General features: G+C 49.2%; 1 protein-coding gene across 10 annotated transcripts in view; it reads right to left on the minus strand.

Moving 5' to 3' along the window:
• Actn4 (actinin alpha 4) overlaps positions 1 to 25,687 on the minus strand; it is a 70,132-nt gene that overhangs the window by 24,490 nt on the left and 19,955 nt on the right. For all 10 annotated transcript variants that reach the window (XM_034519983.2, XM_076930881.1, XM_034520008.2 and 7 more), the window contains exons 2-3: positions 2,457 to 2,571; positions 2,177 to 2,296 (exon numbers count right to left, since the gene is read on the minus strand). In XM_034519983.2, coding sequence (XP_034375874.1) covers positions 2,177 to 2,296; positions 2,457 to 2,571 — 235 coding nt within the window. The remainder of the gene's footprint in view (positions 1 to 2,176; positions 2,297 to 2,456; positions 2,572 to 25,687) is intronic.

Here is a 25,687-nt window from a genome sequence, read left to right on the forward strand (position 1 = left end):
GCAGCCTGCACTCAGGATTAAGGAGGTCTTTTGTCAGTCCACTAGCTATACTATCACCTACTAAGGACTAGCCACTTCCTTTCCAATCACCTTGCCACCACTCACAATCTTCTGCACAACTAAACAATGCTGCCTCCTAGTGACCCTGCAGTGTAATGTGATTTATCTTGTGCACCTGGCCCTTTAAAGGAGTCCCAGTTTCTAACTTAGTTGGGCCAGGTGTGGTGGTCCGCACCTTTAACACCACCACTGGGGAGGCAGAGGCAAGTGGATCTCTGTGAGTCTGAGGCCGACCTGGTCTACAGAGTGAGTCTAGGACAGCCAGGACTCTGTTACACAGAGAAACACTGTCTCAAATAAAAGCTTAGCTGTTAGAATTGCTTAGCCTATACTATAACCTTCATTGTTGGTTGTCTCTTGGACAGGATAGGTTATAAAAAAAAGGCAGCTGAGGCAGAGAAAAAGAAATGGGGCCAGCAGTGCAAGAGAAGACAGTTGGTGGAGAAGATGTTAGGAGACAGAGCTGAGCAGATAGGCTAGAACAGTTGTTACAGTTTGGAGCTGCTAGCATTGGGAGAACGTGAAGAACAGACTGTTGAAGCACACTGTTGGGGAACTGAGGGAGAAATGGCTGAGCTGGAAATTGGGAAGAGGGCTGGCAAGGAGTTACTGTTCCAAAATGGCTAGCCTTTTACACTGCAGCCTTCCTCTGGACACAAGGTGCCCCTACTTAAAGTTCCTTTGCAGTAGACAGTATTGGGCAAGCACATTACCACTTGAGCTCTAGGGGAGGCAGAGGAATGGAATGTCTGGCCCATCTGTCCACAGATGGATTCACAGCTATAGACTCATTATCAAGCAGGGCTACCAGTCTGCTACAGCATGGGGCCAAGTAAGCTCTCCCACCAGAAAAGCTGAACTAAGCTTCAAGAAGGCTAGGCTTCCTCAGTCAAGGGACATGACCAATCTCACAGCTGCCATAGGTATAGGCTGGCCAAAGTTCCAGGAGGAAGAGGACTCTCATTACACATCTACCAGCTGCCTCTGTGACCTGCAGCTGTGCTTCAAATTGCCACCCCCTCTCATAACCCTAGCGAAGAAGCCATGTTCAATTGCCAGACCATGAGGATGCCTGGCAGGGCCAGCATTCTTCGTGAAGTTGCCCTTTACCCTCGTCTAGGCCTGTGACAGTCATAGGTTAGGACAGGATCACTTAGAGCATGCAGAGGAAACATTTGCAGACTGAGCTGTCCTCCAAATGAAGTGGAGACTGGAACCTAAGCTGGGTCCCTCCTCTTACCCCTCTGTATTTACAGATGAGCCTCTGAGCAAAACAAACGCAGCTGTGAGAGGCCGGGTCTGGAGCGGAGCCCGGAGAAAAGATCCATGCAAGGACACAAAATCTCTGGGCCTGACTGAATTTTTGGGTTTTGGTTTTTAAACAAACACCAGCTACCTCTACTGTGGCATGCAAGGCTTGGCACCCTGCCGCAGAGGTCCCGGCCAGAGCAGGGCCTTGGAACTCAGAAGCGCTCATTCCGGCCTATCTCCTGCCAAATTCTCAGTCCTGTCATTAACGCAAATTAGTTTTCTTTGTTTTTCTAAAAGCTGGGACAACAAGGATGTCAGGGCAAGAAACTGCTTTGACTAATGAGCAGAGAGGCTGTTGGCAGCCTCTGGGCTTCATGAGCCTCTTCTCATCCAAAGGCGCCTGGGAACTCAACCCCAGGGCCCCAAGGAGCTGCTGCTCCAGGAGGGGCTGGCTGAGGTTGGTGGTACAGATCTAGGAGTCCATCCAAGACAGGGATCCTGGGTATCCAGAGCCATGCACTCAGCCCATGCAGCTGAAGCAAAGCATAGGGGTTGACCTTTGACCTTGCACTTCCTGTTCCAATGCCCCATCAGGCTACTAACTCCCTTCTTCTCCTTGTATTTCCTTCTACCCATATGGACCTGGCAAAGGTGCTCTTGACAGACATAAATCAGGTCATGTGTGCAGGAGCCAATTCACAGAGTTCCTCCTCAGCCCCGGTACACACTAGCTTTAGCTTAAGGGTGTAGAGGCCATGGATCCTCCTTGCTATCGAGTAGAAGCCACTGTTAGTCACTACCAGCAAAGCTTCCTGGATTCATTCAGCACACAGAAGTCCTGCCTAGCAGCAGGACCCCTGCTTACCTTCTGCCCCGATGGACACCAGCTTGACTCCCTTGCTGGCGATGAAGTCCAGAGCTTTGTTGACATTGTTGATCTTGTGCACGCGCATCTTTCCCCGCTCTGGCTTAGGCAACCGCTCCCCTGAGAAGACAGGTGGTGAGGGGCCCTTCAGAGCTGCTCAAGCCACTCCCAGCCCCACCACACGGGCTGAAACTGTCAAGCTTCCCAGTGGCAAGGGGGCAGCAGCAATGCCTGCTGGGACGGGGTAAGTACGGGCTGCACAGGGCTACCTGAGTCTTACCTGAAATGACCTCCAGCAGAAGCATAAGTTTGAGCCCATCCCTGAAGTCCTCGTCGATGTTCTCAATCTGAGTGCCAGCCTTCCGCAGATGGGAGTTGCACCAGGCTGTGAAGGTCTAGGGAAAAGGAACAGAGACAGGATGGAGGTAAGCCAACATCAGGGCTTTGCACCAAGCAGTACTGACCCTCTATATACATCATGCCTTAAGACAGATCCTCATGTACCCCAGGCTGGACTTAAGGATGGCCTTGAACTCTTGCTCTTTTGGCCTCTACCTCCCAAATGCTGAGATTATGTAAGCATGAGACCACATCCAACGCCATACAAATTCTTCCTGATCTTAAAAGTGATCTATCTAGGCAGGCTGTTAAAGAGGCAGACACTGGTCCAAGTGGTCATAGCTTTCTTTACCTAGTGTTCTGTTGAAGCAGGATCTTCCACTGTGAGCTTTCTATTACTGGACACATATGACCTGGGACAAGAAAGCTACTGGGTGAGCAAAGTAAGGCTCACTGGAGCTGAGGTAGCCCAGCAGCTAAGCCCTCTTCTGTAAGGCAGGACTCTGACCCCCAATTCTGACCCATAGTTTGTGACCTCACAGGTCAAACACCTTGGCCTCCCTACATGGTCCATTCTTCCAAATGTTGGAAACTGAATGTGCCTTAGGGGTGGGTGGCTAAAAGGTAAGGCAGCCGTATCTAGGAAGTTTCTGAAGATCAAGTAGATGGTAAAAAACATGTGCTTTAGAAGGCTACAAAGCAGCTGCAGTCCTAGACCCCAGCACACTGCAAATGATGGCAGAACACCCAAGTGCAGGGCCACTCAGTGCCTGCAAGCTGGAGCCTGTTATCTGTGCCACAGAAGCGGCTCAGATCAGTTAATACCAACAAGCCCAGGCATCTTCTGGGGGAAACTGGCCTTCTCCCTCCCACAGCAGGATCTGGGAAAACCCAAGCCTCTGCTCTCCTAGGAGCCCCCAGAACAGAAATGGGCAACCCGCCAGGAACATGCAAGAGCACATTCCATGCCTGGGGTGTAAGCAAAGGCCACACGGGGTGCCAAGGGCTTCCATGGAGCCTCTCGCCAAGCATCATGTGTTTTGACAACTGCCGGCAAGCCTGCTCATTCAGAGACTCAGCATAAGGCGCCTTCTAGACAAAGACACTGCCTAATAATACACCAACCTACATCGAAGACTCAGCAAATGAGGGCAGCTGGAATGGCCAGATCCAACGGCTCACCCATGCTGCTATGCAGAGTTCCATGCCTGGGAGACAGAGACCCCTCCTGGTTGCACACTGCTATTTCTCAACTAACCATGGCCCTGCCTACTTTGTAGCCTTGCAATGGAACCACCACTTACTCATCACTCAAAATGCAGCCCATGTGGATGTGGTGGTACATGCTTATAACTCCAGCACCCAGGAGGCAGAGGCAGGAGCATCATAGTTTGAGGCTAACCTGAGCTAACATACCAAGAATCTGTCTCATAACAACAACAAGAACAACAAAAGCTACAGCAGTTCATAGTGTAGCTCCTCCTACCCAGAGACTGCCCCACCAGCTCCCCATGGTCTGGTTCTACCCCACCAGCTCCCCATGGTCTGGTTCTACCCCAGTGCCATTCAGACAGCCATTGATCTTGGACAGTTGTCTATTCTGTTATCCACAGCTGTGTGCACCTCCAGGGGAAGGACCCCAGAGCAGGTTCTCACTGGCCTGTTTACCAATCTCCTCTCCTCCAGCCCCATTTCCCCTTCTTTCACCCTATAGTTCTGAATTCAGACAAACTAAGTCTAGACTTGGCTATAATTCTGAGACAAGTTTCCTAACCTTTCCTAACATCCATTTTTCCTTCTGTAACACAGCAATGAAGACCTGTGTGCTAAGGCTGTGGAGGGTTACAGCCGTGCTCAATGTCTCCTCTGTCCCTGATTTCAGAAATCCTGTCAACTGCCTCCACAAGCGGTTAGCTGCTCTGTGCTTGGCCCCGCCCTGGACTGCAGGTACAGACCATGGCTCACATCATACAGCAGTCTTCACCTGTGTCTCTCTGTTTTTTCTTTTCTTTAGGGGGAAAAGTAGGAGAGGCTAGCCTTCCTCTCACTATGTACATAGCTGTGAACTTCCATGTGAGTGCTGGGGATTGCACACAGGCTTTCTGGGAGAGCAGTCAGTGATCTTTACCACTAAGCCATCTCTGCAGCATTAGCTCTGAACTCTTCCTCCCTCCACCTCCAAGCATTAGGATGACAAGTGTGAACTACCATGCCCTTTTATTATCTTACGGATTCTAGCAGACACACAGCCCACTCTCCTGCCATGTGTGATCCTTCTTGTCCAGAATCCAGTGGGCGGGCAGGTACAGCCCTCAGAGGTAAGCGGGGCGTGGTCCAGTGGTGGAGTGCCTGCCTGTAGTACCAAGGCCTTGGGTCATATCCGCAGCACTAGCGGCCCAGAGTGCAGTGCAGGGGAAAGACAAGGCTGATCCGCAGTCACATCCGACAGCCTGGGCTTGGAGGAAGGCAGTCCTGGGGAGTTAGCTTTCTGGTACTCTGATGTCACTCAGAGCCCAGGGCATGTGTCTGAAGGGTGCCTTTGCCTACATGGGTTGCTCTAGTATGCTGTGGGAAGGGAACAGATGAGAGTCTCTATGCCAGCTTCTTGGGTAATTTGGCCTGTTTCCAACTGACTTTACCCATTGAGCTTGTCTCTTGTCCTGTAAAATGGATTGATCAGAGTCCACCTCCTATAGTTGCTCTACGTATTAATTGTGGAGCAAGGCAGTTAAGCATCTGTCACAGGCTGGGCAGATAGTGCCAGATGAATCATACACACTAGTGGGTTCCTTCCTACCAGTCCTCAGGAAGGGTAGGATGCCCTCCCTGTGTTCAGACCCTTTGCCCACTCCTGCAGTTAGAGGGGAAATGAGACTGTGAAAGTGTCTGTACAGATGTCCCGCTCCCACACAGCAGGATGATGACTAGACCCCACTGCTCAGGGAAGCCACCTGTCCTCAGAACTTCACTACTTGCCCTTGAAAAACACCTTCCATCTTTACTCATGTCCTCTGGGCAGTAAATGAGGTAGTCTTGCCTCTGCCACTGAGGCAAACTGCCATAACCTTGGCAAATGAGAAAGCTGAATGGTGACTATAATCCTCTCCTAAGATGAGGATTAAACAGTGATGCAAGCCAGTCCTTCTACACTGGGCCTGGCACATGAGGCTCGAGGTCGTGCACATGCCAAAGCCTGTTGTGATGAGTAGTGGCTGGGCCACGTACTGTCTTTCTTGCTGCAGAACACAGAGCAGGTGCCAAGAAAACACCCAGCAAGAGGACACATAGGTGCTCCTTCCTGTCCTGAGATGAGGGCACTCAGGATGCTGTGTGGAGGAGAAGCGGCTGCAGTAGCCACTGCTCTGTGTGTGCAGCAGGACTAGTGAGGGGGCTCTAGGGTTGGAAAGGACATTAAAAATTCATAGCTTTTTATACTTGGTTACAAAAATAACACCCTGCTCAGATTCTTCCTCTCCCTCCCCAGTACAAACTAGCACTGTGGGGTGGATGACAGAGGGTGGTTTCTATAGCTGGAGGCTCACTCCCTGTGCCCACCCTAACTTCCTCCGCTGTGCACAATTCTCAGGCCCACTTGCAACAATCCAGTTGCCTGGAGTCAGCCATCTGCTCTGGGTTTCCAGATCAGGCCTGAGGAGTGTCTAGTAGGAATCAAACCCTGACAGCACTCAAGAGGCAGAGCCAAGTGGATCTCTGTAAGTTCAGGGCCAACCTGGTCTACATAAGACAACCTGGGCTATGTAGAGAGACCCTGTTTCAAAACAGCCAAACCAAACAACAACAAAACCCCAACACCACCCAATAGAAATTGAGTTGGCATACCCCTCACCCTGGACAGGGCCAATACATGACCAATCCAGCCACATTCCACATCAAGCACACCTTAATAGTGGGGAACAACCACTGCAGCAGATCTGTTACAACCAGCCCATTGGCAGCACCACTCCCCGTGCCTGCCACACAGTAGCCAGTCTAAGTCTCACACCAGTTAGTGAAGCCGTACTATCACTGCTCCTGTCTGACAGAAGAGGAAATGCAGAGCTCATGGCTGAGGCAGATGGCCACACCAATCATACCCCTTGACGTCGACTTGTAGGTACTGAGGCTTCAGAGGAGAGAGGAGAGAGGAGAGAGAGAGGAGAGAGGAGAGAGGAGAGAGGAGAGAGGAGAGAGGAGAGAGGAGAGAGGAGAGAGGAGAGAGGAGAGAGGAGAGAGGAGAGAGGAGGAGGAGGGAAGAGGGAGGAGAGAGGGAGAGAGGAGGGTGGAGGGAGGAGAGAGGGAGAGAGGAGAGAAGAGAGAGGAGAGAGGAGAGAGGAGAGAGGGAGAGAGGGAGAGAGGGAGAGAGGAGGGAGGAGGGAGGAGAGAGGAGAGAGGAGGGAGGAAGGAGGAGAGAGGAGAAAGGAGGAGGGAGGAGAGAGGAGGAGGGAGGAGAGAGGAGGAGGGAGGAAGGAGGAGGGAGGAGAGAGGGAGAGAGGAGGGAGGAGGGAGGAGAGGGGGGAGAGAAGGGAGGGAGGGAGGGAGAGAGAGAGAGAGAGAGAGAGAGAGAGAGAGAGAGAACACGCACAAGTAGCAATGGTGAGGGAATCACAAAGAATAAGACAGATGGTGGAACAAACCTGTGCAAAGGAAGGCCTTGAGTCAGAGGAAGCAGAACCTGGTCAAATACAGGAGCAAGAACAAGGAATGGCAACAGGGCAGCTTCGCAGGTCTTCCAAAGACCACATGGATGCTGGAGTGTGTGTAAAGAGCAGGAGGCCCAAGGTGTTAGAACCAGGAAGAAAAAAGAAAGATGCAGACAAAGTAGAAACTTTCTTCTGGCAGGAGGAGGGCAGAGAAGCCATGTCGGGGATGCCTGGTGTGACTTAGAAATGTAGACTTATGTTCTCAGTGTCACTGGGGAGAAGCCAGAGTGTCAAAATGGGCTGTGTAGCACTGAACTGGTGTTGGAGAGTCAGCGGACTTCATCAAGAAGGTGCTGTTCATGCTGAAGCAGGCAAAGCCCTTTTGGGGCGGCCATGCTGCTCTCAGTCAGAGGCATGAGTGAAAAGGCAGACGGGAGAAGGGAGGCTTTGTGCCCAGCCCTGCTTTAGGTGAGACCAGGGGTGAGCTGGGTAAAGTGAGCAGCCTCCTTAGGGAGGCTCCTAGGGCTTTCTGCATTGTCACTCTGGGGGGTTGGGGGAGGGGAAGAAGACTTGGCATCACTGGTCATAAAGTCCTTCCTGTGTCACAGGGTCCATTCCCAACCATCAGGATGTGGGGCGGCTGGTTAAATGAATGATGGATATTGTTTGTGAGGTGACTTAAGCGGCCAGGAATGTGGCAGCAGTGGGCTTTAATGAGCCTTTCATTGATGGTGACGCCTCCCCCAACCCAGAGAGGTAAATTCTCTCTGGGTTGTCCCTGAGCAAGAAAGCAAGCACTCCCAAAGCCAGTGGCCGAGTGCCATAGCAGGCGGGATGAGGAATACAAGGATGGCCCTTGACAGGATGCAGTCGGCCCAGCTGGAATTGTCTCTTCCATTTTCTTTCTCATTTCTCAAAATAAAAGTCGTTCTTTCCACTCAGCACAGAACAAGAAGCCCTGTAATGTCTGCCTGGACTTAGAGACAGGCTGTGATGTGTCCCAAGGCTAAGGCACACATACTGGCCCTGATGTGAAGGGACAGAGTTCGGCCTACCTAACACACCACACAGGTGGGTTCCATCAACCCCTCACTTGACACGATTTTAGGAAAAACTGTTCAATCCCTCAAGATACCCACCCCCCTTCCACACTCCCACCCACTCAGCAAGCCAATTCACTGCCTAATCCAGAAAGACTGGGCTATGCTTTCCCTGGACCTAGGGAACTGCAGTTACCCACAGCAACCTCCCCCAGGGAACAAAGGCCAGGGGTCCTGAGGTTTCAAACCTCCTCTCTGAAATACCGTGTTGGGTGTGTTGGGTCTGCAGCTCCGCTGGGGCACCGGCTGCTTTGAGGGAGAGGGCGCCATCCCACCTCCTGAACTCCCACCTTGTCTGCTGTGGCCTCTGACAGTGCCCATGCCTCCTGCTTCCATGGGTCCTCAGATGGGACATCCAGGGTTTGTCCATGAAGAGGTAGGTGCAGTTATTTATTTCTAGGGTAAATAGCCACCTTTGTTATCGCCTATCTACCAGGCTACTGCCAGGCTCAGGCCAAGCTGGACCCAATGAGACAGCTTTTCACTTCCTGAAAGCAGAGACTGCTCCTGGGCCCTGGGCCTTGTCACTAACTATAAAGGTGCTTTCAGGGCTCAGCCTTCTGGAATCTAGGTTACCAGCTGCCCAGGCAAAGAGGTGATCACCTTGCTAGTTTCTAAGGCCTCTGAAACGGGCTGTAAGTTTGTACCTGTGAATGATACAAAGATCCATTACCTGCACCAGATCCCTCAAGGGATGGAACCCAGGGACCACAGCAATACGACACAAATAGCCTTTGCAGCACAGGGAACCAGGGCTTCCACTGCTGAAATGCCAGGACACTGAGTCCAGCCTAGACCAGGGGCAGAATGGGTTGTGGTATGACTGCCTCATGACAACATGGCCTAACTTGAAAGCAATTACAGTGAAATATGGCAGCTTCTCATGTTCTGGTCTGAAGTTGCCTTATTCGGCATTTTCTCAGCCTACATGAAAAAGCTGACTTCCCTTTGGAGAGGTATAAATACTGCAGAGTGCAGTCGTGAGCATTCCAAAGGTCCTGCGTGTCTGTCCAGAAACCAGCTCCCCCTAACCCCCTCCCAGCAGCCTGTGTTCCAGACAGGGCCAATCTCTTTCAAGGGTGTCAGAGAACATGCACACCCCTATGGACTTCGGAGTGCAGTCCTCATGAGAAATGCTGGCCTAAGGCTTTCTTCTGGTTTGTCACAGAATTCCCTTCAAATGCCATCATTTCAGGAAGCTTTCCCTGAGGACAACCTCCATCTTCTTTATCTACAACACCTATTATCAGAAATTGCACTATCTGTTCACAAGAGGTCTGCTTACCAACTGTAACAAGAATCTACTGAGTCTGAGGACCCTTTGGGGGTGGAGGTGGGGGAGAAATGTAACAAGAATCTAGTGAGTCTGAGGACCCTTGGGGGGGGGGCGGATGGAGTCTTACAGTGATGCTCTGTTGAGTCCTAGGATTGGGGCTTTTCATATTCAACCATTTAGCACCTAATGGTTTCTTTTGTTTGTTAGTTTGATAGAGGGTCTCACATAGCCTAGGCTGGCCTCAAACATAAAATCCTCCTGCCTCAGCCTTCCAACTGCTAGGACTGCAGGCATGCACATCAGGCTGGCTTCACCATTTCTGTTCCTATCCTATACTGAAAGTCATTATGTGGGGACAGAATTGTGAACATATATATATTCTGTACACAAGCCAAGGAAGACAATGCTGAGAGGAGAGGCCAGTCTGAACTACAAAGTAAGACTGTGTCTCAAAAAAAAACAAAACTCAACAGCTTCCACTGCCTGGTAGAGTCAGAGATCAATAGAGGTGCTATTCACTGCTGCAACAGCAAGGCTTCAGAGCATGCCAAGCCTCAGCACCAGGGCCACAAGTGAAGCCAGGTCCTTCCTGGGCTTGCCAAGTTGCTGGCTGTACTATCAAACAAATAAAGGAACCTAGCACAGTGGCACTTGGGAGGTAAAGGAGGATCAAGAGCTCAAGGTCATCCTTGGCTATGCAGTGAGCTCCCAAGGCCAACCTGGGCTACATGAGACATCCTCAGACAAACGGACAGAAATGAACAACAACAACAAAAAAAAAAGCAAATAAGTTAGGAAATAAAAAAAAGAAGTTAGAATTATCTGCTTTTTATTTCCAAGGACTGGGGCTATAGCTCTGTAGTAGGGCAAAGGACCACAATGACACCTGTTATGCCAGCACTTGGGATGCTGAAGCAGGAGAATCCAAGTTCTAGGCCAGAGAGAAACATTAAGAAACTCTGTTTAAATCCAGCAGTTTTCAGTGTCTCTGTGTGAGAAGCACCTGGGGGCTTTCCTCTCTTTCTCGACAATTCAGACTATGGATATGCTATCATTTGGATGAAGGAGTTTTCTAGATCACAGGTGGACTTGGATTCTTCTTTCTCCCCAACCCCCCTTTTTCTTTTTAGATAGGGCTTCCCTATCTGACCAGCTTAGAACTCATGAGATACAGCTCGCCTTTGAGTGCTGATCTTCAAGGTACGTATATAGAACCATGCCTGGCCTTCTGTACCTTCTTCAAATAGATGATTTTCAGAGTCACTATTGCTTCTATGGGATGTAATTCACATAATTAAAGATTAATCCTTTAAAAACTGAAGTCAGGTTAGGTGTAGTGAAGCACGCCTTTAATCCCAGCACTCAGGAGCCAGAGGCAGGTGGATCTCTGTGAGTTTGAGACCAGCCTGGTCTACAGACAGCTAGGGCTGTTATCACAGAGAAACCCTGTCTTGAAAGGATAAAGAAGTGGTTCATCAGCCATTAAGAAAATGTCCTGCTCTTACAGAGAACTAAGTTTGGTTCCCAGCATCCAGTCATAGTTCACGATCACGTGTAACTCCAGCTCCAGAGGGATGGACGCCACAGTCTGGGCCTTGCCAGCATCTACCCACACACAGGTACATAAATGAAATAATAAAAATCTAGCTTGAAAAAAAAATCGCACAGGGCTTGGTAATATTTATGATCTGCAACTATCTCTGTCTACTTCCAGGGCACCGACATTAACAGCTGAAAACGGCCCCGAGGCACCAAGGACCCATTTCCTGTCTCTGGAGTTGCCTCTTCTGGATATTGCATACAGAGACAGTATGCAGCTTTTCCAGGCTAGCTTCTTCCTATTATGTCTTCAAGATTCAGCCATGTTGAGTCATGTATATACTTGATTAACAATCCCTTTTCAAAAGTCTTGTACCTGTGGCTGTTAGTCCTTACATGGATGGGTTTTCAATTCCTTCGGTATCTTGGATGTGGGACTTCTAAGCTGGATGCTAACTATGATTTTCATCATCTGAGGAACTGCCCAACAGCTTCCCAAAGAGGATGTGATATCTCATGTTCCTACCAGGAATTCCAGCTCCTTCATGCCCTTGCCTAATCATGCTCCTACCTGACCTTTTTTATTACAAACTGAGTGTAAATTCACATCTCTCTGTGTGGGTTTTTTTTTTTTTTTGGGGGGGGGGGGGCCAGAAAGTGGTGGTGGAGGGAAAAATCAAACCCAAGGTCTGGAGCATGCTGGGCAAGCACTTTATTTGCCACTAATCTCCCTATACTTCCTGTCCTGATTACTGATTGATGAGGACAGCCTGACCACTTATTTAGAGGAATGCCTGTTCAAATCCTTTGCCCATTTTAAAATTTCATCTTTTCATTACTAAGTTGTATTAGAGTTCCTTATACCTGCAGGGCATTACATCTTCTTCAGAAATATGAACTGCAAATATCTGTGGACTTTCATTTCATTTGCATAATGTCTTTGGGACGAGACATGGCTCAGCTGTACAGTGCTTTATCTAACAAGCACCATCTGACTCCTGGTTAAAGGGAGTTAGAGTTTGCTTTCGGAAGGTCTTGGAGCCACAGAAAGTTGCCTTTGGTGTGTGTTGAGGTATGCAGCGCCACTCTGCATGCAGTGTTCAATTGTTCAGGCATATTTTTTGAAAAGACTATTCTACAGCTGGGCAGTGGTGGTGTACATCTTTAATCCCAGAGATACCTTATCTCACCAAACAACAACAAAAAAGAGCATTCTTGCCGGGCGGTGGTGGCGCACGCCTTTAATCCCAGCACTTGGGAGGCAGAGGCAGGTGGATTTCTGAGTTCAAGGCCAGCCTGGTCTACAGAGTGAGTTCCAGGACAACCAGAGCTACACAGAGAAACCCTGTCTCAACCCCCCCCCCCCCAAAAAAAAAGAATTCTCTTCCTTAATTAAATTATCTGGCATCTAAAAATCAATTGACAATTGATTTATGAATTTGGGGAGCTTCCTCCCCCCCCCCTCCTTTCCCTCTCTTGATTTTTCAGGGTTTCTCTGTGTAGCCCTGGCTGTTATAGAACTTGCTCTCTAGACCAGGCTGGCTTTGAACTCAAGAGGTTTCCCTGCTTCTGCCTTCTGAGTGCTGGCTCAGTAAGTAGACACTTGCCACCAAGCCTAAGGACCCATGTGGAAGAGAATTGACTCAAAGTTGTTCTCTGAGCTTCATGGGTGCCATGGCATAATAAATAAATTTAATCTTTAAAAATGGCAGAATTTTACCAAAGGCCAAATGACTCAGATTCCCTAGAGGTGGATCCCAGACAGTGACACTTGACACAGGAAGTCAGGGTTGACACAAGGGAGAGGTAGCCTGGAGTTGAAAGGTGCTCCAATTGCCCCTGTCTAACCACACAGATTTCCGGAGCCACCTCACACTCAGGGAACTAGCCAGGCAACCAAAAGCTATTCAGATTACAAGCCACAGAACTGGGTCCTCCCCAAGGAGATGTGTCCAGCCTCCCAAAGTAAAGTCCACCTGTCTAGGAAGAAATTGGCCTGATTTAAAGTTAGGAGGGGAGACGGAAGAGGCAGGTTCAGCCCTCCCCACTAAGATTTTCAGCAGGAAGGAAATGAGTGAAGCCTACCTTGGTAGCTACTCTTAAAAGTCCATCCAAACATCCACTCTCAAGAGTTTTAAAATTTGGGCTTTACCCACTCCCCTGGCATTCTGCCAGGAAGGTCCTCAGGCTACCCTTCTCACCTGGAGGACAGGGAGCTAGCTCCAAAGACAAAAAGTCCATTCATCTTCAATGCTTACAGCTGAGCTCAGGTTTCCTGGTGAGGGTGGGGAACTGAATATCTAGTTAAACTTTGATCTTTCAAAAAGATAGACAAGGCAGCTGATTCTGACCTGGACACAGTGGCTTGCAACCCCTAACAGGTACCAGAGACCCAGTGTTAGAATTGTTTTAGTTTGGACCAATCTCCCTAGGGCCTTGCTCATCTAGACAGGAGAGGGCTGAAATCGGACAGGCACTGATGGGCTGTGGTCTAAGCAGACACCATACCTCTATTCCAGGACACCCAGGGAACTCCCCATAGCTCTTAAGTGCCATAGGCCAGGGTACCCAGGCATGGGGAGCAGAGCAAGCATTCCACTCCTCCTCCTCCTCTTCCAGATGCTAGGAGGTAGATGTTTTTGCTGGTGCTCACAACACCCAGATACTGGGCTCTCCAACTACAAGTGGACTGTTAACTGGACTGGTTTCACCTTTGCAACTGAAACTCTGTGACCTTTTCCTTTTTTGGAATACTGATTCCAGTTCACAGCATTCTCTTACAGAAGCAGACAGACCTGAAGGGTGGGCTCATAAAGTCCAGGGTAGAGAAAAATGAGTCTAGAAATCTGTAGTCTCAGCCAGGCAGTGGTGGCTCACGCCTTTAATCCCAGCACTTGGGAGGCAGAGGCAGGCGGATTTCTGAGTTCGAGGCCAGCCTGGTCTACCTAGTGAGTTCAGGACAGCCAGGGCTACACAGAGAAACCCTGTCTCAAAAAACCAAAAAAAAAAAAAAAAAAAAAAAAAAAAGAAAGAAAAGAAAGGAAGGAAGGAAGGAAGGAAGGAAGGAAGAAATAAATCTGTAGTCTCAACCCCCTGAGGGGACACAGGAGCCAAGTACAGATGTCTTGCAAATGCTGCTGCCACTGGTGCCCTGTCCTCTGAGCCTAGGGTCCACCTCAAGAGGGCTTAGAGCCCTAGGGGAATGCAGGGGTCCATACCTGCATTACCAGTCTTTTGTCTCTGAGTCCAAGGTCAATTGGTGTGGCCCCAGAATGACTCCTCTCAGGCTGGCATCCAGCAAGGGCTTAAGAGAGCACTAGGTGAGAGTGAAGGAATCCAATCAACCTAGGAGAGGCTTCTGACCAGAAACCCTGGTCTTCTAGTGCAGACTTTGCCAAGAGGCAATTGGAAGAATTAGAAATTATGCATCTTTCCCCAGCTTCCTACGAATAGGCATTAGCTGATCCCTGGTCTGGAAATGCTTTGAAGTATACACTGGGCTTGAGAGTCGCCCCACCACTGCACACATATCTAGTCTATCTCAGACTCCAAGGATGTAAAACCTACACCAACAATAGAATGGTGTCTGGGGAGAATTTCAAAAAAGAAAAACCAAAATCAGATTCTATAGTCAGAGAGTAATTATAGGACTAGGAGGAACCAGCAGGGAGCGACTGAAACCTCTGACTCACAGCTGGCTCCATTAAAAATGGTGAAAGCGCTTGCTCTGGCCGAATGACAGGGCACACTCTCACCCTAGCTTGCACTGCCCACACACTTTCTTAGCCTGGTCTTAGCTAGCAATGAGAAGACCAGTTAGGCTTTTCTAGAAGCACTTGAGAAAAGGAGGCTCAGGCACTCTGGGGCAGAGCACACAGCTACCCTCAGGACAGAGGACAGGGCACTGGGCATGGTCAGGTGTGGATTCCATTTCAACGGGGGAGGACAGTGGGAAGAGGAGCTTTGTAACCCTTCCAACCCACCCTCAAAGCTACTAAGGGGCTGGGTCTGGGAAGTCAACAGGAGGTGTTTTTTGTGATTAGGTGGGGGTATTATGTTAGCCCTAACATAATTATAGAAATGACTCATGATTCCCTCCCTGCGTATGGAGCTTTCTTTGATTTTACAGGTAAGGTTCCCAGTACTGAAGAAGCCGCCTACTGGTGGGCCTGGAGTCCCACTAACTAACTAGCTAAGATGGGTGTTAACAACTTCCGCTGCCTGCTTCAATCACCCATTAGACTTTCATATAGCTTCTCACAGGATCCCCAAGAAGATACTAGCCTAATAGCAGTCTCAGACCCTCAGGCAGATTCCCAGCCCAGATGGTGTGTGGTGCCTGCTTGTGATGAGACATGGTGCCTGGGCTGTAGGGTGAGTCATGGAAGAGGGAGGGCAAGTCAGGTGACCAGGTGAGAATCAGAACTCCTGAGGTAGCCTAGTTACCTTGACATTCCTGTGATTCTGCCAAGGTAAAAAGTAACCCAAGATTGCCTTATATGGGCACAATGACAGATTTCAACACAACGTGTTAACTGACCCCACATCAAATCTAGTCCAAGTTGCTCGGGCGACACCTGATAATGCTGCTCTGAAAGTAGGAAATAACAACTTATGACAGGTCGTGGCCAGTGACTCACAAAACAAAGGTGCAGTCCAACTGCATCTATGTGACTTTTAGACAGGGGGAGGGGTGAGTGGCCAACAGACCAAGAGGCTCTATCATTCCTCCACCCACACAGGCAGGGAGGGGTGTGGAGGAAATCCACTTCAGGCTGTAACTGAACAGCAAGTCCCATCTGAGAGGCCTAGTGCTTTCCCCCAGAAGGGCCAGGACAAGCAGGAGAGGCATGGTTCTTTATGCTGACAGGACAAATGGGTAGAGTAAGTACAGGGCTCCTTCATGAGAAATCCCAGCATTAAAGAGACTGAGATAGGAGGACTACATATGCCAGCATGGGCTACATAAAGACCCTGGAGTTTTGGTTTAAAAAAAGAAAAGAAAAAAAGATTCATATGAGAACTAAAGAACCCAGCTGGGCTTTGCAGGAATCCTTAAAGCCATCCCAGGAGCTAGGTCCTTCTGCAGAAGCCCAGAACCCTAGAAGAAAGGAACCATGCTCTCAGCCTCTGCCAGATGCCATCCATTCACTCCAATTTACAAAGGAACCCAACATCTAGCATGTGCTGACTTCTCCCCTAAGACTAGAGAGAAAGAGAGCACTAGGCAGGGGCTTACTCTGGTGGGGTTAGGTTTTATCCTGGGGGTAAGGAAAGCCTTTGATGCTCTGTAGGGAAGAATGGGAGCAGACAGAGGAGACGGCAAGGTAAGAGAAAAGACACTCCTCCATGGTTGGGTGGAGCAAAAGGGGACTATCCTGGACTAGAGTTCTGGAAGAGGATGGACACTGGAAGGTCTGAGCACACTCTGCTGACACAGTTGGAATGCACACACTTCCTGCCCTTTACAGAGCCTCCCATAGTCCTCTCTCTGCTAGGAGACTTCTGTGTAACTTTGCACACACTGCACCCAGTAGGTTGCACCAATACCCATCCACCTGACACATGCTTCAGAGACACAGGCCTCACTTCCATTCAGCCAGTGACAGTGGCAGCAGAATTAAGTCATAATAGTGACTTGTAAACAGTGTCCCAACAACAGGGTATAGGGTCATGGTGCCCTATACTCAAAATATAACCTCAGTAGTTTTTGTTTTCAGTGGTTTTTTCCTGTTTGTTTTCGCAATGCTAGAGATCGCAGGGCCTTGCACAAGCTAGGCAAGCACTCTACCAGGAGCACCACCAGCTTCAGGAGCTCTTGTCTAAGTTGTAGCATGGAAGACCCGGATATTTTGTTACAAGATATCTTATGACATCTTTGCTTTCAATCTTAAATCCTCTATACAAAATCTATTCCAAATGGTTGAGGTCTGTATATTCCACTGGGGAGGTAAGGTCCAGGCTAAGCCAGCAGAAGAGCAGAGTGGTATCTAGCCCGCCCACCCCAGCCTCTCTGCTCCTTTGCCCCATGGATGGCAAGCACCACAAAGATGGCAACCTCAGTCTCCCATGGCCTGGTCTGGGCCACTCCCTTATGCAGAGAAGGTCTGTATCCTAAATGCCTCTACAAACCCCAGTATGGCCCAGGGCCAAGAGATGGTATCTGACAGGAGAGGCAGGAAAGGAGCAGCTTGGTTCTATAGCAGAGCTGCCAAGTCAGGAAGCCCTTCTTCCCAGAGGGAGAAAACCTCTTGCTTGCTATGACTACCTCTCCAGCCTTAACACCTCCAAGGACCAAAGGTGAGAGGAAGAGAAACACTCCTCAGATGGTAACTAGCTCCTGCAAAGGGGAACCCTGCAGTCAGATGCCCCACTACCCAGAACTGAGATCCCGAACATGAAAGGAGATCACACCCGGACATCTAGAAAAGCATGGTCCAGTTGGAAAGAGACACTGGTAAGCCAGTCACTGCAGGGCAGTGTGATACAAGGACAAAGGTGAGAGGACACATGATCTGGGCCTTGAAAGAAGAGTACTGTTCTGATGCATGGTGGCCTGGGAAGAAGGTCATCCCACAGTCAGAACACTGACAGAAAAAGTCACAAACGGGCAGGTGTTAGGGACCCAAGAGAGTAGTCGCAGTAGGGTGCAGCACCAACAGGAGTCAGGCATGTGTGTACGTGTGCACATGAATGTATCATGTCTTTAAGTCTCTTGTACTACAGAAAGGTTGAAGAGAAGTTTGTTCTCTGTGCAGATGAGAGCAGAGCAGGTTAACTCAGTGACCCGATTAGAGTCTCTGAAAGATAATGTTCACCAAGTCCTCAAGGCTCCAGGTGAGTGAAGTCAAGCCAGATAAGTGCAGGAGGACAACAGGATAGTGAGACACTGCGGTGTCCCATTCACCAGGCAGAGTGGCTGACTTCCACTCAGGGTTGCTACAACTGTAGAATCTGCACTTTCTGCTACCCACGTGTGTCCTGAGCTATTAGGGCAATAGAAGGAACATTGTAGAAGAAGAAGGGCAGTTATTCTAGAATAGTCTAGACGGGCGGTGGTGGCGCACGCCTTTAATCCCAGCACTTGGGAGGCAGAGACAGGCGGATTTCTGAGTTAGAGTTCGAGGCCAGCCTGGTCTACAGAGTGAGTTCCAGGACAGCCAAGGCTATACAGAGAAACCCTGTCTCGAAAAAACAAAACAACAACAACAAAAACAAACAAACAAACAAACATATAGAATATAATAGTCTAAGCAGTAGTTCTCAGTCTTCCTAATGCTGCAACCCTTTAATACACTTCCTCGTGTTGTGGTGATTCCCCCCAACCATAAAATTATTTTTTGCTCCTACTATTCATAGCTGTAATTTTGCTACTGTTATGAGTCAGAATGTAAATATCTGTGTTTTCCAATGGTCTTAAGTACTCCCTGTGAAAGGGCTGTTGGAACCCCCAAATGGGTCTTGACCCACAGGTTTAGAACTGCTAGTTAGAGAAAGAAACTCAGTGCCTGTTACAGGGTGAGCCGTCAAATGTTCCTAGGCTTCTGACCAGGATGGATTATGAAGGACAATGTAAAATGTGGGTGCAGAGAACCTGGGAACATCAACTGGAGAATGCCAAAATCAAAGTGCCACATGACCAGCAGGCATGTGGGAACTTCTGTCTAAAGCTAGCAGAAGAACACCTGTTTACGCATGCTTTCATTCCACACTCATTCAACACATCCTGCCATGCTGCTGGCTCCAGGGACACAGGAGAAAGTGAAAGCCTTCCATGGCCAGCCGATGAGACACTCAACTCTGTCAATAACTGGGTATAAGGAGTGGATCAGGGCCAGAGAAGTGGAAACATCTCAGACGAGCTCCTTAGGGCCAAGAGAAGAATACCTAAGACCCCTCAGGGAAAAGCATGTAAAATGTCATCTCCAAGACAAAAGTGGAAAGGGGAGGCACACAATGGAGGGTTGGACACAACTCTGTACAGAGGGGAGCTAGGCAGTGGTGGCTCATGCCTTTCGTTCCAGTACTTGGGAGGTAGAAGTAAGTGATCTTTGAGTTTGGAGTCATCCTGGGCTATGGATCGAGTTCCAGAAGAGCCACAGAGACCCTGTCTTAAAGAAAATAAAGAAAAGGAAAGAAAAGAAAGGAAAAGGAAGAGAAAAGAAAAGCATCAAATAAAATATAATAACTGTTGTCAATGCTCAAGTATACACATCCTAGGGGTTGTGGGTATAACTCAGTGATACAGTGCTTGCCTAACTCAGTTATCTAGCCCTGGATTCTACCCCTAGCATTACAAGAACAAAACCAAACAAGTAGGACCCATGGCTATTTGATCAGATGCTACAGTGCTGTCTGGTAGGAGTGAGAAATGTGGGATCTGGCAAAACCCTAGTAATCACTGGTGCTGGCAATGGATACATGACTATTTCTGCACTTTGATAACTATCCCAAAGATCAGCATGTGTGTATGTGCACATGCATGTATATCTTTTCCCTCCCACGAGACTTGGGAGGAGACGAGCGGGATTCGAACACACAGGGGAGAGAGAGAGAGCACAGAGGGGCCCGCGCCCTCTGCAGGCGGACGCCTTACAGCTGTGCCACCACCGGTTCGCTGGCATGTATAGTTTTTATGTCTCCTGTACTGTAGAGAGGTCGAGGAGAGCAAGGCTGGGACACTGGTCTCTATCCTGGGTGCCTACTGAAGGGCTGCAGACACTTCTGTGATGAAGCAGGCAGCCTTGGTAGACACTAGGAACTAAGAGGCACTCAGGAAGTAAAGAGATTGGTTCTATTGGCAAAGGTTTATAGTTTAAAAATACACCAAAGGCAATATCCAAGTGCAGGACTTTTTCCCAGATCTAACCCAGCTTGTGAGCCCCAGTGCACTAGACTCTTCCGACAAGAGAAAGAATCAAATGCCCCCAGGTACAAGCTGGACATTCACAGCCCATACTCCACCTTCAAATTCACACTGAACTCCCTGTGTTCTCCTCCTGGCATTCATTACCCAGCAAAGGATGCTAGGGTAAGGCTGTGCCCTTTGCAAAGACAGACTGGAGCACACCCACCATGTCACAGAACAAGCCACCTCTTTCTTTCCCTCTCCTGCAGAGCAAGGTTGCATTTAAAAGGAGAAACAATCTCAGGTTTTGTCTCCCAAACAGCGAAAGCCCCAGGGGCAAGGGCTGGGAACAGAGCAGCTAGTTCCCCAGGAATGGGTCACTACTGCCTGTGAAGAAGGTGTAGAGGAACACAGGAGACAAAGCCCCAACCTGAGCTAGACAGCAGAGAAAGAAAAGGGAGCAGCTGTGTGCCTTTGGGTCCCATGGCCCAGAGAGAGCTGAGGAGCTATCAGATTCTGCTTGGCCACACCATGTGGCCTCTATCTTTCTCTACATTTTCCATGGCACTGGCTTCTCTGCCAATGCCCCATAAATAACAATGGTCAGCAAACACAGACCAGCTTGCTCCTCCTTTCCTGTGCTGCACATCTCAAGGCTGGGTGGGGGCCCAGAACATGGGGCACAGGAGGCCAGGTTTCAGGAAGGTGGCTAGCCAGCTCACCACAGGACTATGCTTTAACATTTTTTAGCTGTCCCTAGGAACAAAACACTTTATTGTCTCTGGCTACATATATTAATTTTACTTAAAGGCAGCAATTTTGGTATCAAAGGAAAAGATTTTCAAAGGAACAGCAGCAGAGAAAGGTCCAAGGAAAGGTCCAAAGAAAGGTCCAAAGGTCTGACTCCCTCATCCAAGTCTCCCTTCTGCTTGGACTCTCAGAGGATATGTACACCAACCAGGACAAGATCTTCATCCCTCTAGATGAAAAGCAATGGCTTCCTCCTCTGCCTACTGGGAAAGCATACTGCTTGTCTGCCGACTGGCAAGACACTCATGGAGAACTCTGTAAGAACAGCTGGCTGCCAAGCTGGGTTCTAGAAGTGTCCCAGAGAGGACTTCTTAGGATTTTTATAGCGTACAGCTGGACATGAGGATGGCTTTCAAATGTATCATAGCAGGCTTGTAGGAGTGAGCCGGGCCTGGCAGGTAAGAACCTCTTTCTCAGAGAGCAGGCCAAGGACAGATCAATTTCCACCCTTAACACCATACCAAGTGGCCATTCTAAGGGAGGAGGTCAGACAGACAGCAGTCTATTCCACCTGTCTGGTGCCTTTTTATCCATCTACTCAACATTTACTTACTAAGCATCAAACCACATGCTAGGGGTACCACAGTGAACAAATCAGTGCCTCTGCTTTTGAGATGCTCAGTCTTATGTGGGATGGAGAGCTGTGCACGGCTGGAGTTAAAAGTACAAGATGGCTTGCCCCACGGTGAATTCAATCTCTGGAACCCACAGCAGGAGAGTATTAACTCTTGAAAGCTGCCCTCTGGCCTCCATGCCTGTGCCTGCACTCTCACACGCATCATACATACGTGAATATTACTACTAATAATAAATGTTTAGAAAAAGAGAAGAAGCCAGGAATGGTGGCACACACCTTTAATTCCAGCACTCAGGAGGCAGAAACAGGCCTGAGTTCAAGGCCAGCCTGGTCTACAAAGCAAATTCCAAGACAGCCAGGGCTACAGAGAAACCCTGTCTCAAAACAAAGGGAAGGGAAGGGAAGGGAAGGGAAGGGGAGGAGAGGGGAGGAGAGGGGAGGGGAGGGGAGGGGAGGGGAGGGGAGGGGAGGGGAGGGGAGGGGAGGGGAGGGAAGGGAAGGGAAGGGAAGGGAAGGGAAGGGAAGGGAAGGGAAGGGAAGGGAAGGGAAAGGAAGGGAAAGGAAGGGAAGGGAAGGGAAGGGAAGGGAAGGGAAGGGAAAGGAAGGGAAAGGAAGGGAAGGGAAGGGAAGGGAAGGGAAAGGAAGGGAAAGGAAGGGAAAGGAAGGGAAAGGAAGGGAAGGGAAGGGAAAGGAAGGGAAGGGAAGGGAAAGGAAGGGAAAGGAAGGGAAAGGAAGGGAAAGGAAGGGAAAGGAAGGGAAAGGAAGGCAGGCAGGCAGGCAGGCAGGCAGAGAGATGGCTGGACCATATATTAAGGGCATTGGGTGTTCTTCCATAGGACCTGGGTTCAATTCCAGCTCTAACACAGCAGCTCACAACTGTCTGTAACTTTCCAGTTCCAGAGGATCTGATGCCCTCTGACATACATGCAGGCAGAACACCAATGTATGGTGAGAGAGAGAGAGAGAGAGAGAGAGAGAGAGAGAGAGAGAGAGAGAGAGAATGTGTGAGGTATGGCCATTCTACAAGTATGACAGTAAAAACTAAGGTCTAAAGAATGAGGGAGGGGCGGTGTTGAAATGGAAAGAGGCTAGCACAGAGGCCCCTGTGAAGGCACCAGGCAGGAGAGAACATGACCGGATCTGGGATAATGTAGATGTGACTGGAAAGACTAGTGGACAAAGCACATGCCACAGGGCCCCATCATTGGGAACAAAGATACCTAGGAACAACCCAAGCAAGATGATGCTCAGCCCTGTGAGAACAGCTCAGAGGGCTCAAGGCAATGCTTGGGCCAAAATATTTCCGACTGGTACAAGGACTTGAACGCCTGGCTGTGCTCTCACAATGGGACAAAGAGGCTGTTTCAGAAGTGGTGGGCCCCTCAGGGCTTCCTGGGATGAAAAGCTACAACTTGGGCTTTTCTGGGCCTGTCTACAGCAAAGCAAAACTCCCTGTGTACCTCCTAATATCTGGTCTAAAGGCTACATACATGAAGCACTCTGCATGATGTATGCTAGCTCAACACATGCTTAGGGAGATTTATGGGCTGGGCTGGGGGGAGGGGGGGCGCACGCACTGGCTCCCTCTAAGCCCGCTCCAAGGACTTACCTACCAGCTCCACCACTACCTAGTGTACTGTCTTCTCTTGCTTTAGTTCAGCTCCATCTACTATCACCTCTGAGGTGGAATGGGGAAGACACACTTACTATCTGGCAGCTGAACTGACTGCAGCTCAGTCTTCCATAAAGAGCTGGCTTCTAATGTGACACCATGGATCTCTCTTCAAAGTTCCCCCTTCCCAAACTCCATGAAGATGCCATCTCTCTGAATCCTGACCACTCTTGGCCATGATTTTGTAAATAAGAAAACTGAGGCTTCTTTGCCTGAAGTCCCTCAGGCAGGTAGAGAATCCAGTACACTCCAGCTTGTAGCCTGTATCCCTAGAAACAAGCTCAAGAATATGGTAGTACTCAGAACCTAAACACATGGGTCCCAGTAAAGGGGCCCCAACAGCAAGACTCACAAGTATATGACTCCTGTGGTCAGGCCTCTGGGGGAGGGTGCTCTCACTGAGCTCACTCAGCTGAACCTTCACCAGGAAACCTCTGCCTGACACCTCATTAGCCAAAGTGCTTGTGTTACAACATGGACTTGAGCCCTTCAGATAGCTGGAGGCACCCAGGTCAGCTCTCAAGAACGCATCGAGATGCTCACACAGATCCTCCTTCTCCAAAGTTATTTCTGGGCTTATTAAAAAGCAACAGTCAAGAAAACCACACCCAATCCAGGTTGGCTGTACTCTCATCATGTGAATCTCAGACCAGGATTAATTCTTTGGCTGGTTTCAAACCTTCAATTTCAAAGCTATCTAGTTTGTGCTTGTCTACAAAGGAATGTTACTGGGCACCTCCCGATAGCAGCACAGAAAACAACTCCCACTACCGTCACCTGCTCCTTGAGACCAAGCCATATATAGGCAGCCAACTTCAGAAGGCCTAGCTCAACTCTCTACTTCCCACTACTTAGTCAGGTTCCCCAACATAATCTTTACTCAAATGCCTCTCTCCTGCCGAAGGGTCCAGGGAACCGTGAAATGAGCTATGGAACCATAGATGTGGCCAGCTCTCTCCTCACCACAGCCCATCCTCTGGACATGATGCCATCACATGCCTGAATCCCAAGCTTCACCAAGAGACCAACCATCTTGCTAGAATAGCCAACAAAGGGGAAAGCTCAATTTGGTTCTCAGTTCTGCTGCTCACAGGCTGGGTGGCCTGAGGCAAGCCAGGTCCCCTTATCTCCAAGGCTGTTTATCAATGCCGAGTGCATGTGAGGAGGCCAAGTTGAAGGAATCTTTTATGAGCTGGTGTGCCATCTGTACCAGCCTCAAACGACACAGTTTCTGAGGTGTTTCTCTTGCCTGGGAGCCTCCCAAGGGCAGGGCTGGTTCTGGTCTTTTCAACGCTGTATACTCAGTGTCTAAAACATGTGGACAATGTTTTTTGTCACATTTAGACTAAAATCCAAGACCCTCACGAGGGCCTGGTCTGGGTGCTCTATCCACCTGGCCCCTAGACATGTGGCCTATTTCTCAACTCTGACCAGCTTCTCCAGGCCTCTCCTTCCCAGCCTCATTTCACCTCAGAAAGAGTGTTCACCTTGGAACACTACATTATCTGAGAGTTGTGTGCTGGGTTGCATTGTCAGCTCCACAAGGACAGGAGGACTAATTTGTTCTCACCACTTTAACAACAAAACAACAAAAACTCTGAGGCTGGTAAGATGGCTTCTCATACTCTGCTCCAGTTAGTTGCCATCCTTTCTCCATTCATTCCAAATCCCCCAAAAAGGATATGATGGGGGGAGGGCACAACCCCTTATAAAACTGAGTATGGTGAGTGTACACCGGGAACCCTGGCACCCAGGAAGTTAAGGCAGGAGGATCTAAAATTTGAATCCAGCCTGGTCTACACAGCAATTCCCAGGCCAGCCAGGGGTATTGAGACTGTTGTCAAAACAAAAAACCTCTCTAAAACCTCACATAATACTGCTACATGATCCACACAGCTGGCACCGAAGGCCACTAAAAGAAGCCCCTGCATGTTGGTCCCTACCCTGATGTTCCCAGGGCTGCAAATCCATGGGAATCTAGAAATGTTCTCTTTATAGGATTATATGGCAGTCCAGTGGCTGATAAAGTCCCTCTATCCAGACATTTTTCTAGATGCACAGCCCTCTCCTCAGGCAGTTTCCGTGCACACGGAAGTGGTGAGCAATGCAAAGCATTGCAACCATTTTTCCTCCAGCTATTTCTAGGCACACAAAGAACATTTAAGAACTCAAGGCCAGCCTGAGAAAACAATCGAATCAGGAAATACTCACCAGCTCAAAGGCAACAGAGCCCAAAAAAAGTCAAGAGTTGAGGGCTTTGCCTTGATGGAGACATTTCCTGGCTTTTCACAGGCAGCTTCCACAAAGTTTGATGATGACAGTGAAGCCAATAACAGAATCAGCACAGGATTCAATTAAGACCTCAGAAAACCTGCTTTCTCAGGATTCACGTCCATTCTTCATCAAGCGTCAACACATCTGAGTGCCTACTATACATCCTGCTTTCCTGCGGTTTATCAACACGCAACAGTAGGAAGCATGGAGTTCCTTCTACCCAGGGCTTGGCAGTGACCTTCCCAAACAGGGACTGTCAACATCTTCCAGGTCAAAATTAAAGGGTCAGTCCTAGACAAATATTCTTGCCCATGTGGTTTCTGTGTAGATTTTGAACTGGCAGGTTGTGTGAAGCCTGCTCCCCAGGCTACTGTGGGTGCAAACAGTTGCCTGTGTGTGCACATGTATGTATTTTAGGCCCTTCTGGACAAGCAAA

This window comes from Arvicanthis niloticus, chromosome 1 (assembly GCF_011762505.2).
Source record: "Arvicanthis niloticus isolate mArvNil1 chromosome 1, mArvNil1.pat.X, whole genome shotgun sequence".
In the NCBI taxonomy this organism is placed as follows: Eukaryota; Metazoa; Chordata; class Mammalia; order Rodentia; family Muridae; genus Arvicanthis; species Arvicanthis niloticus.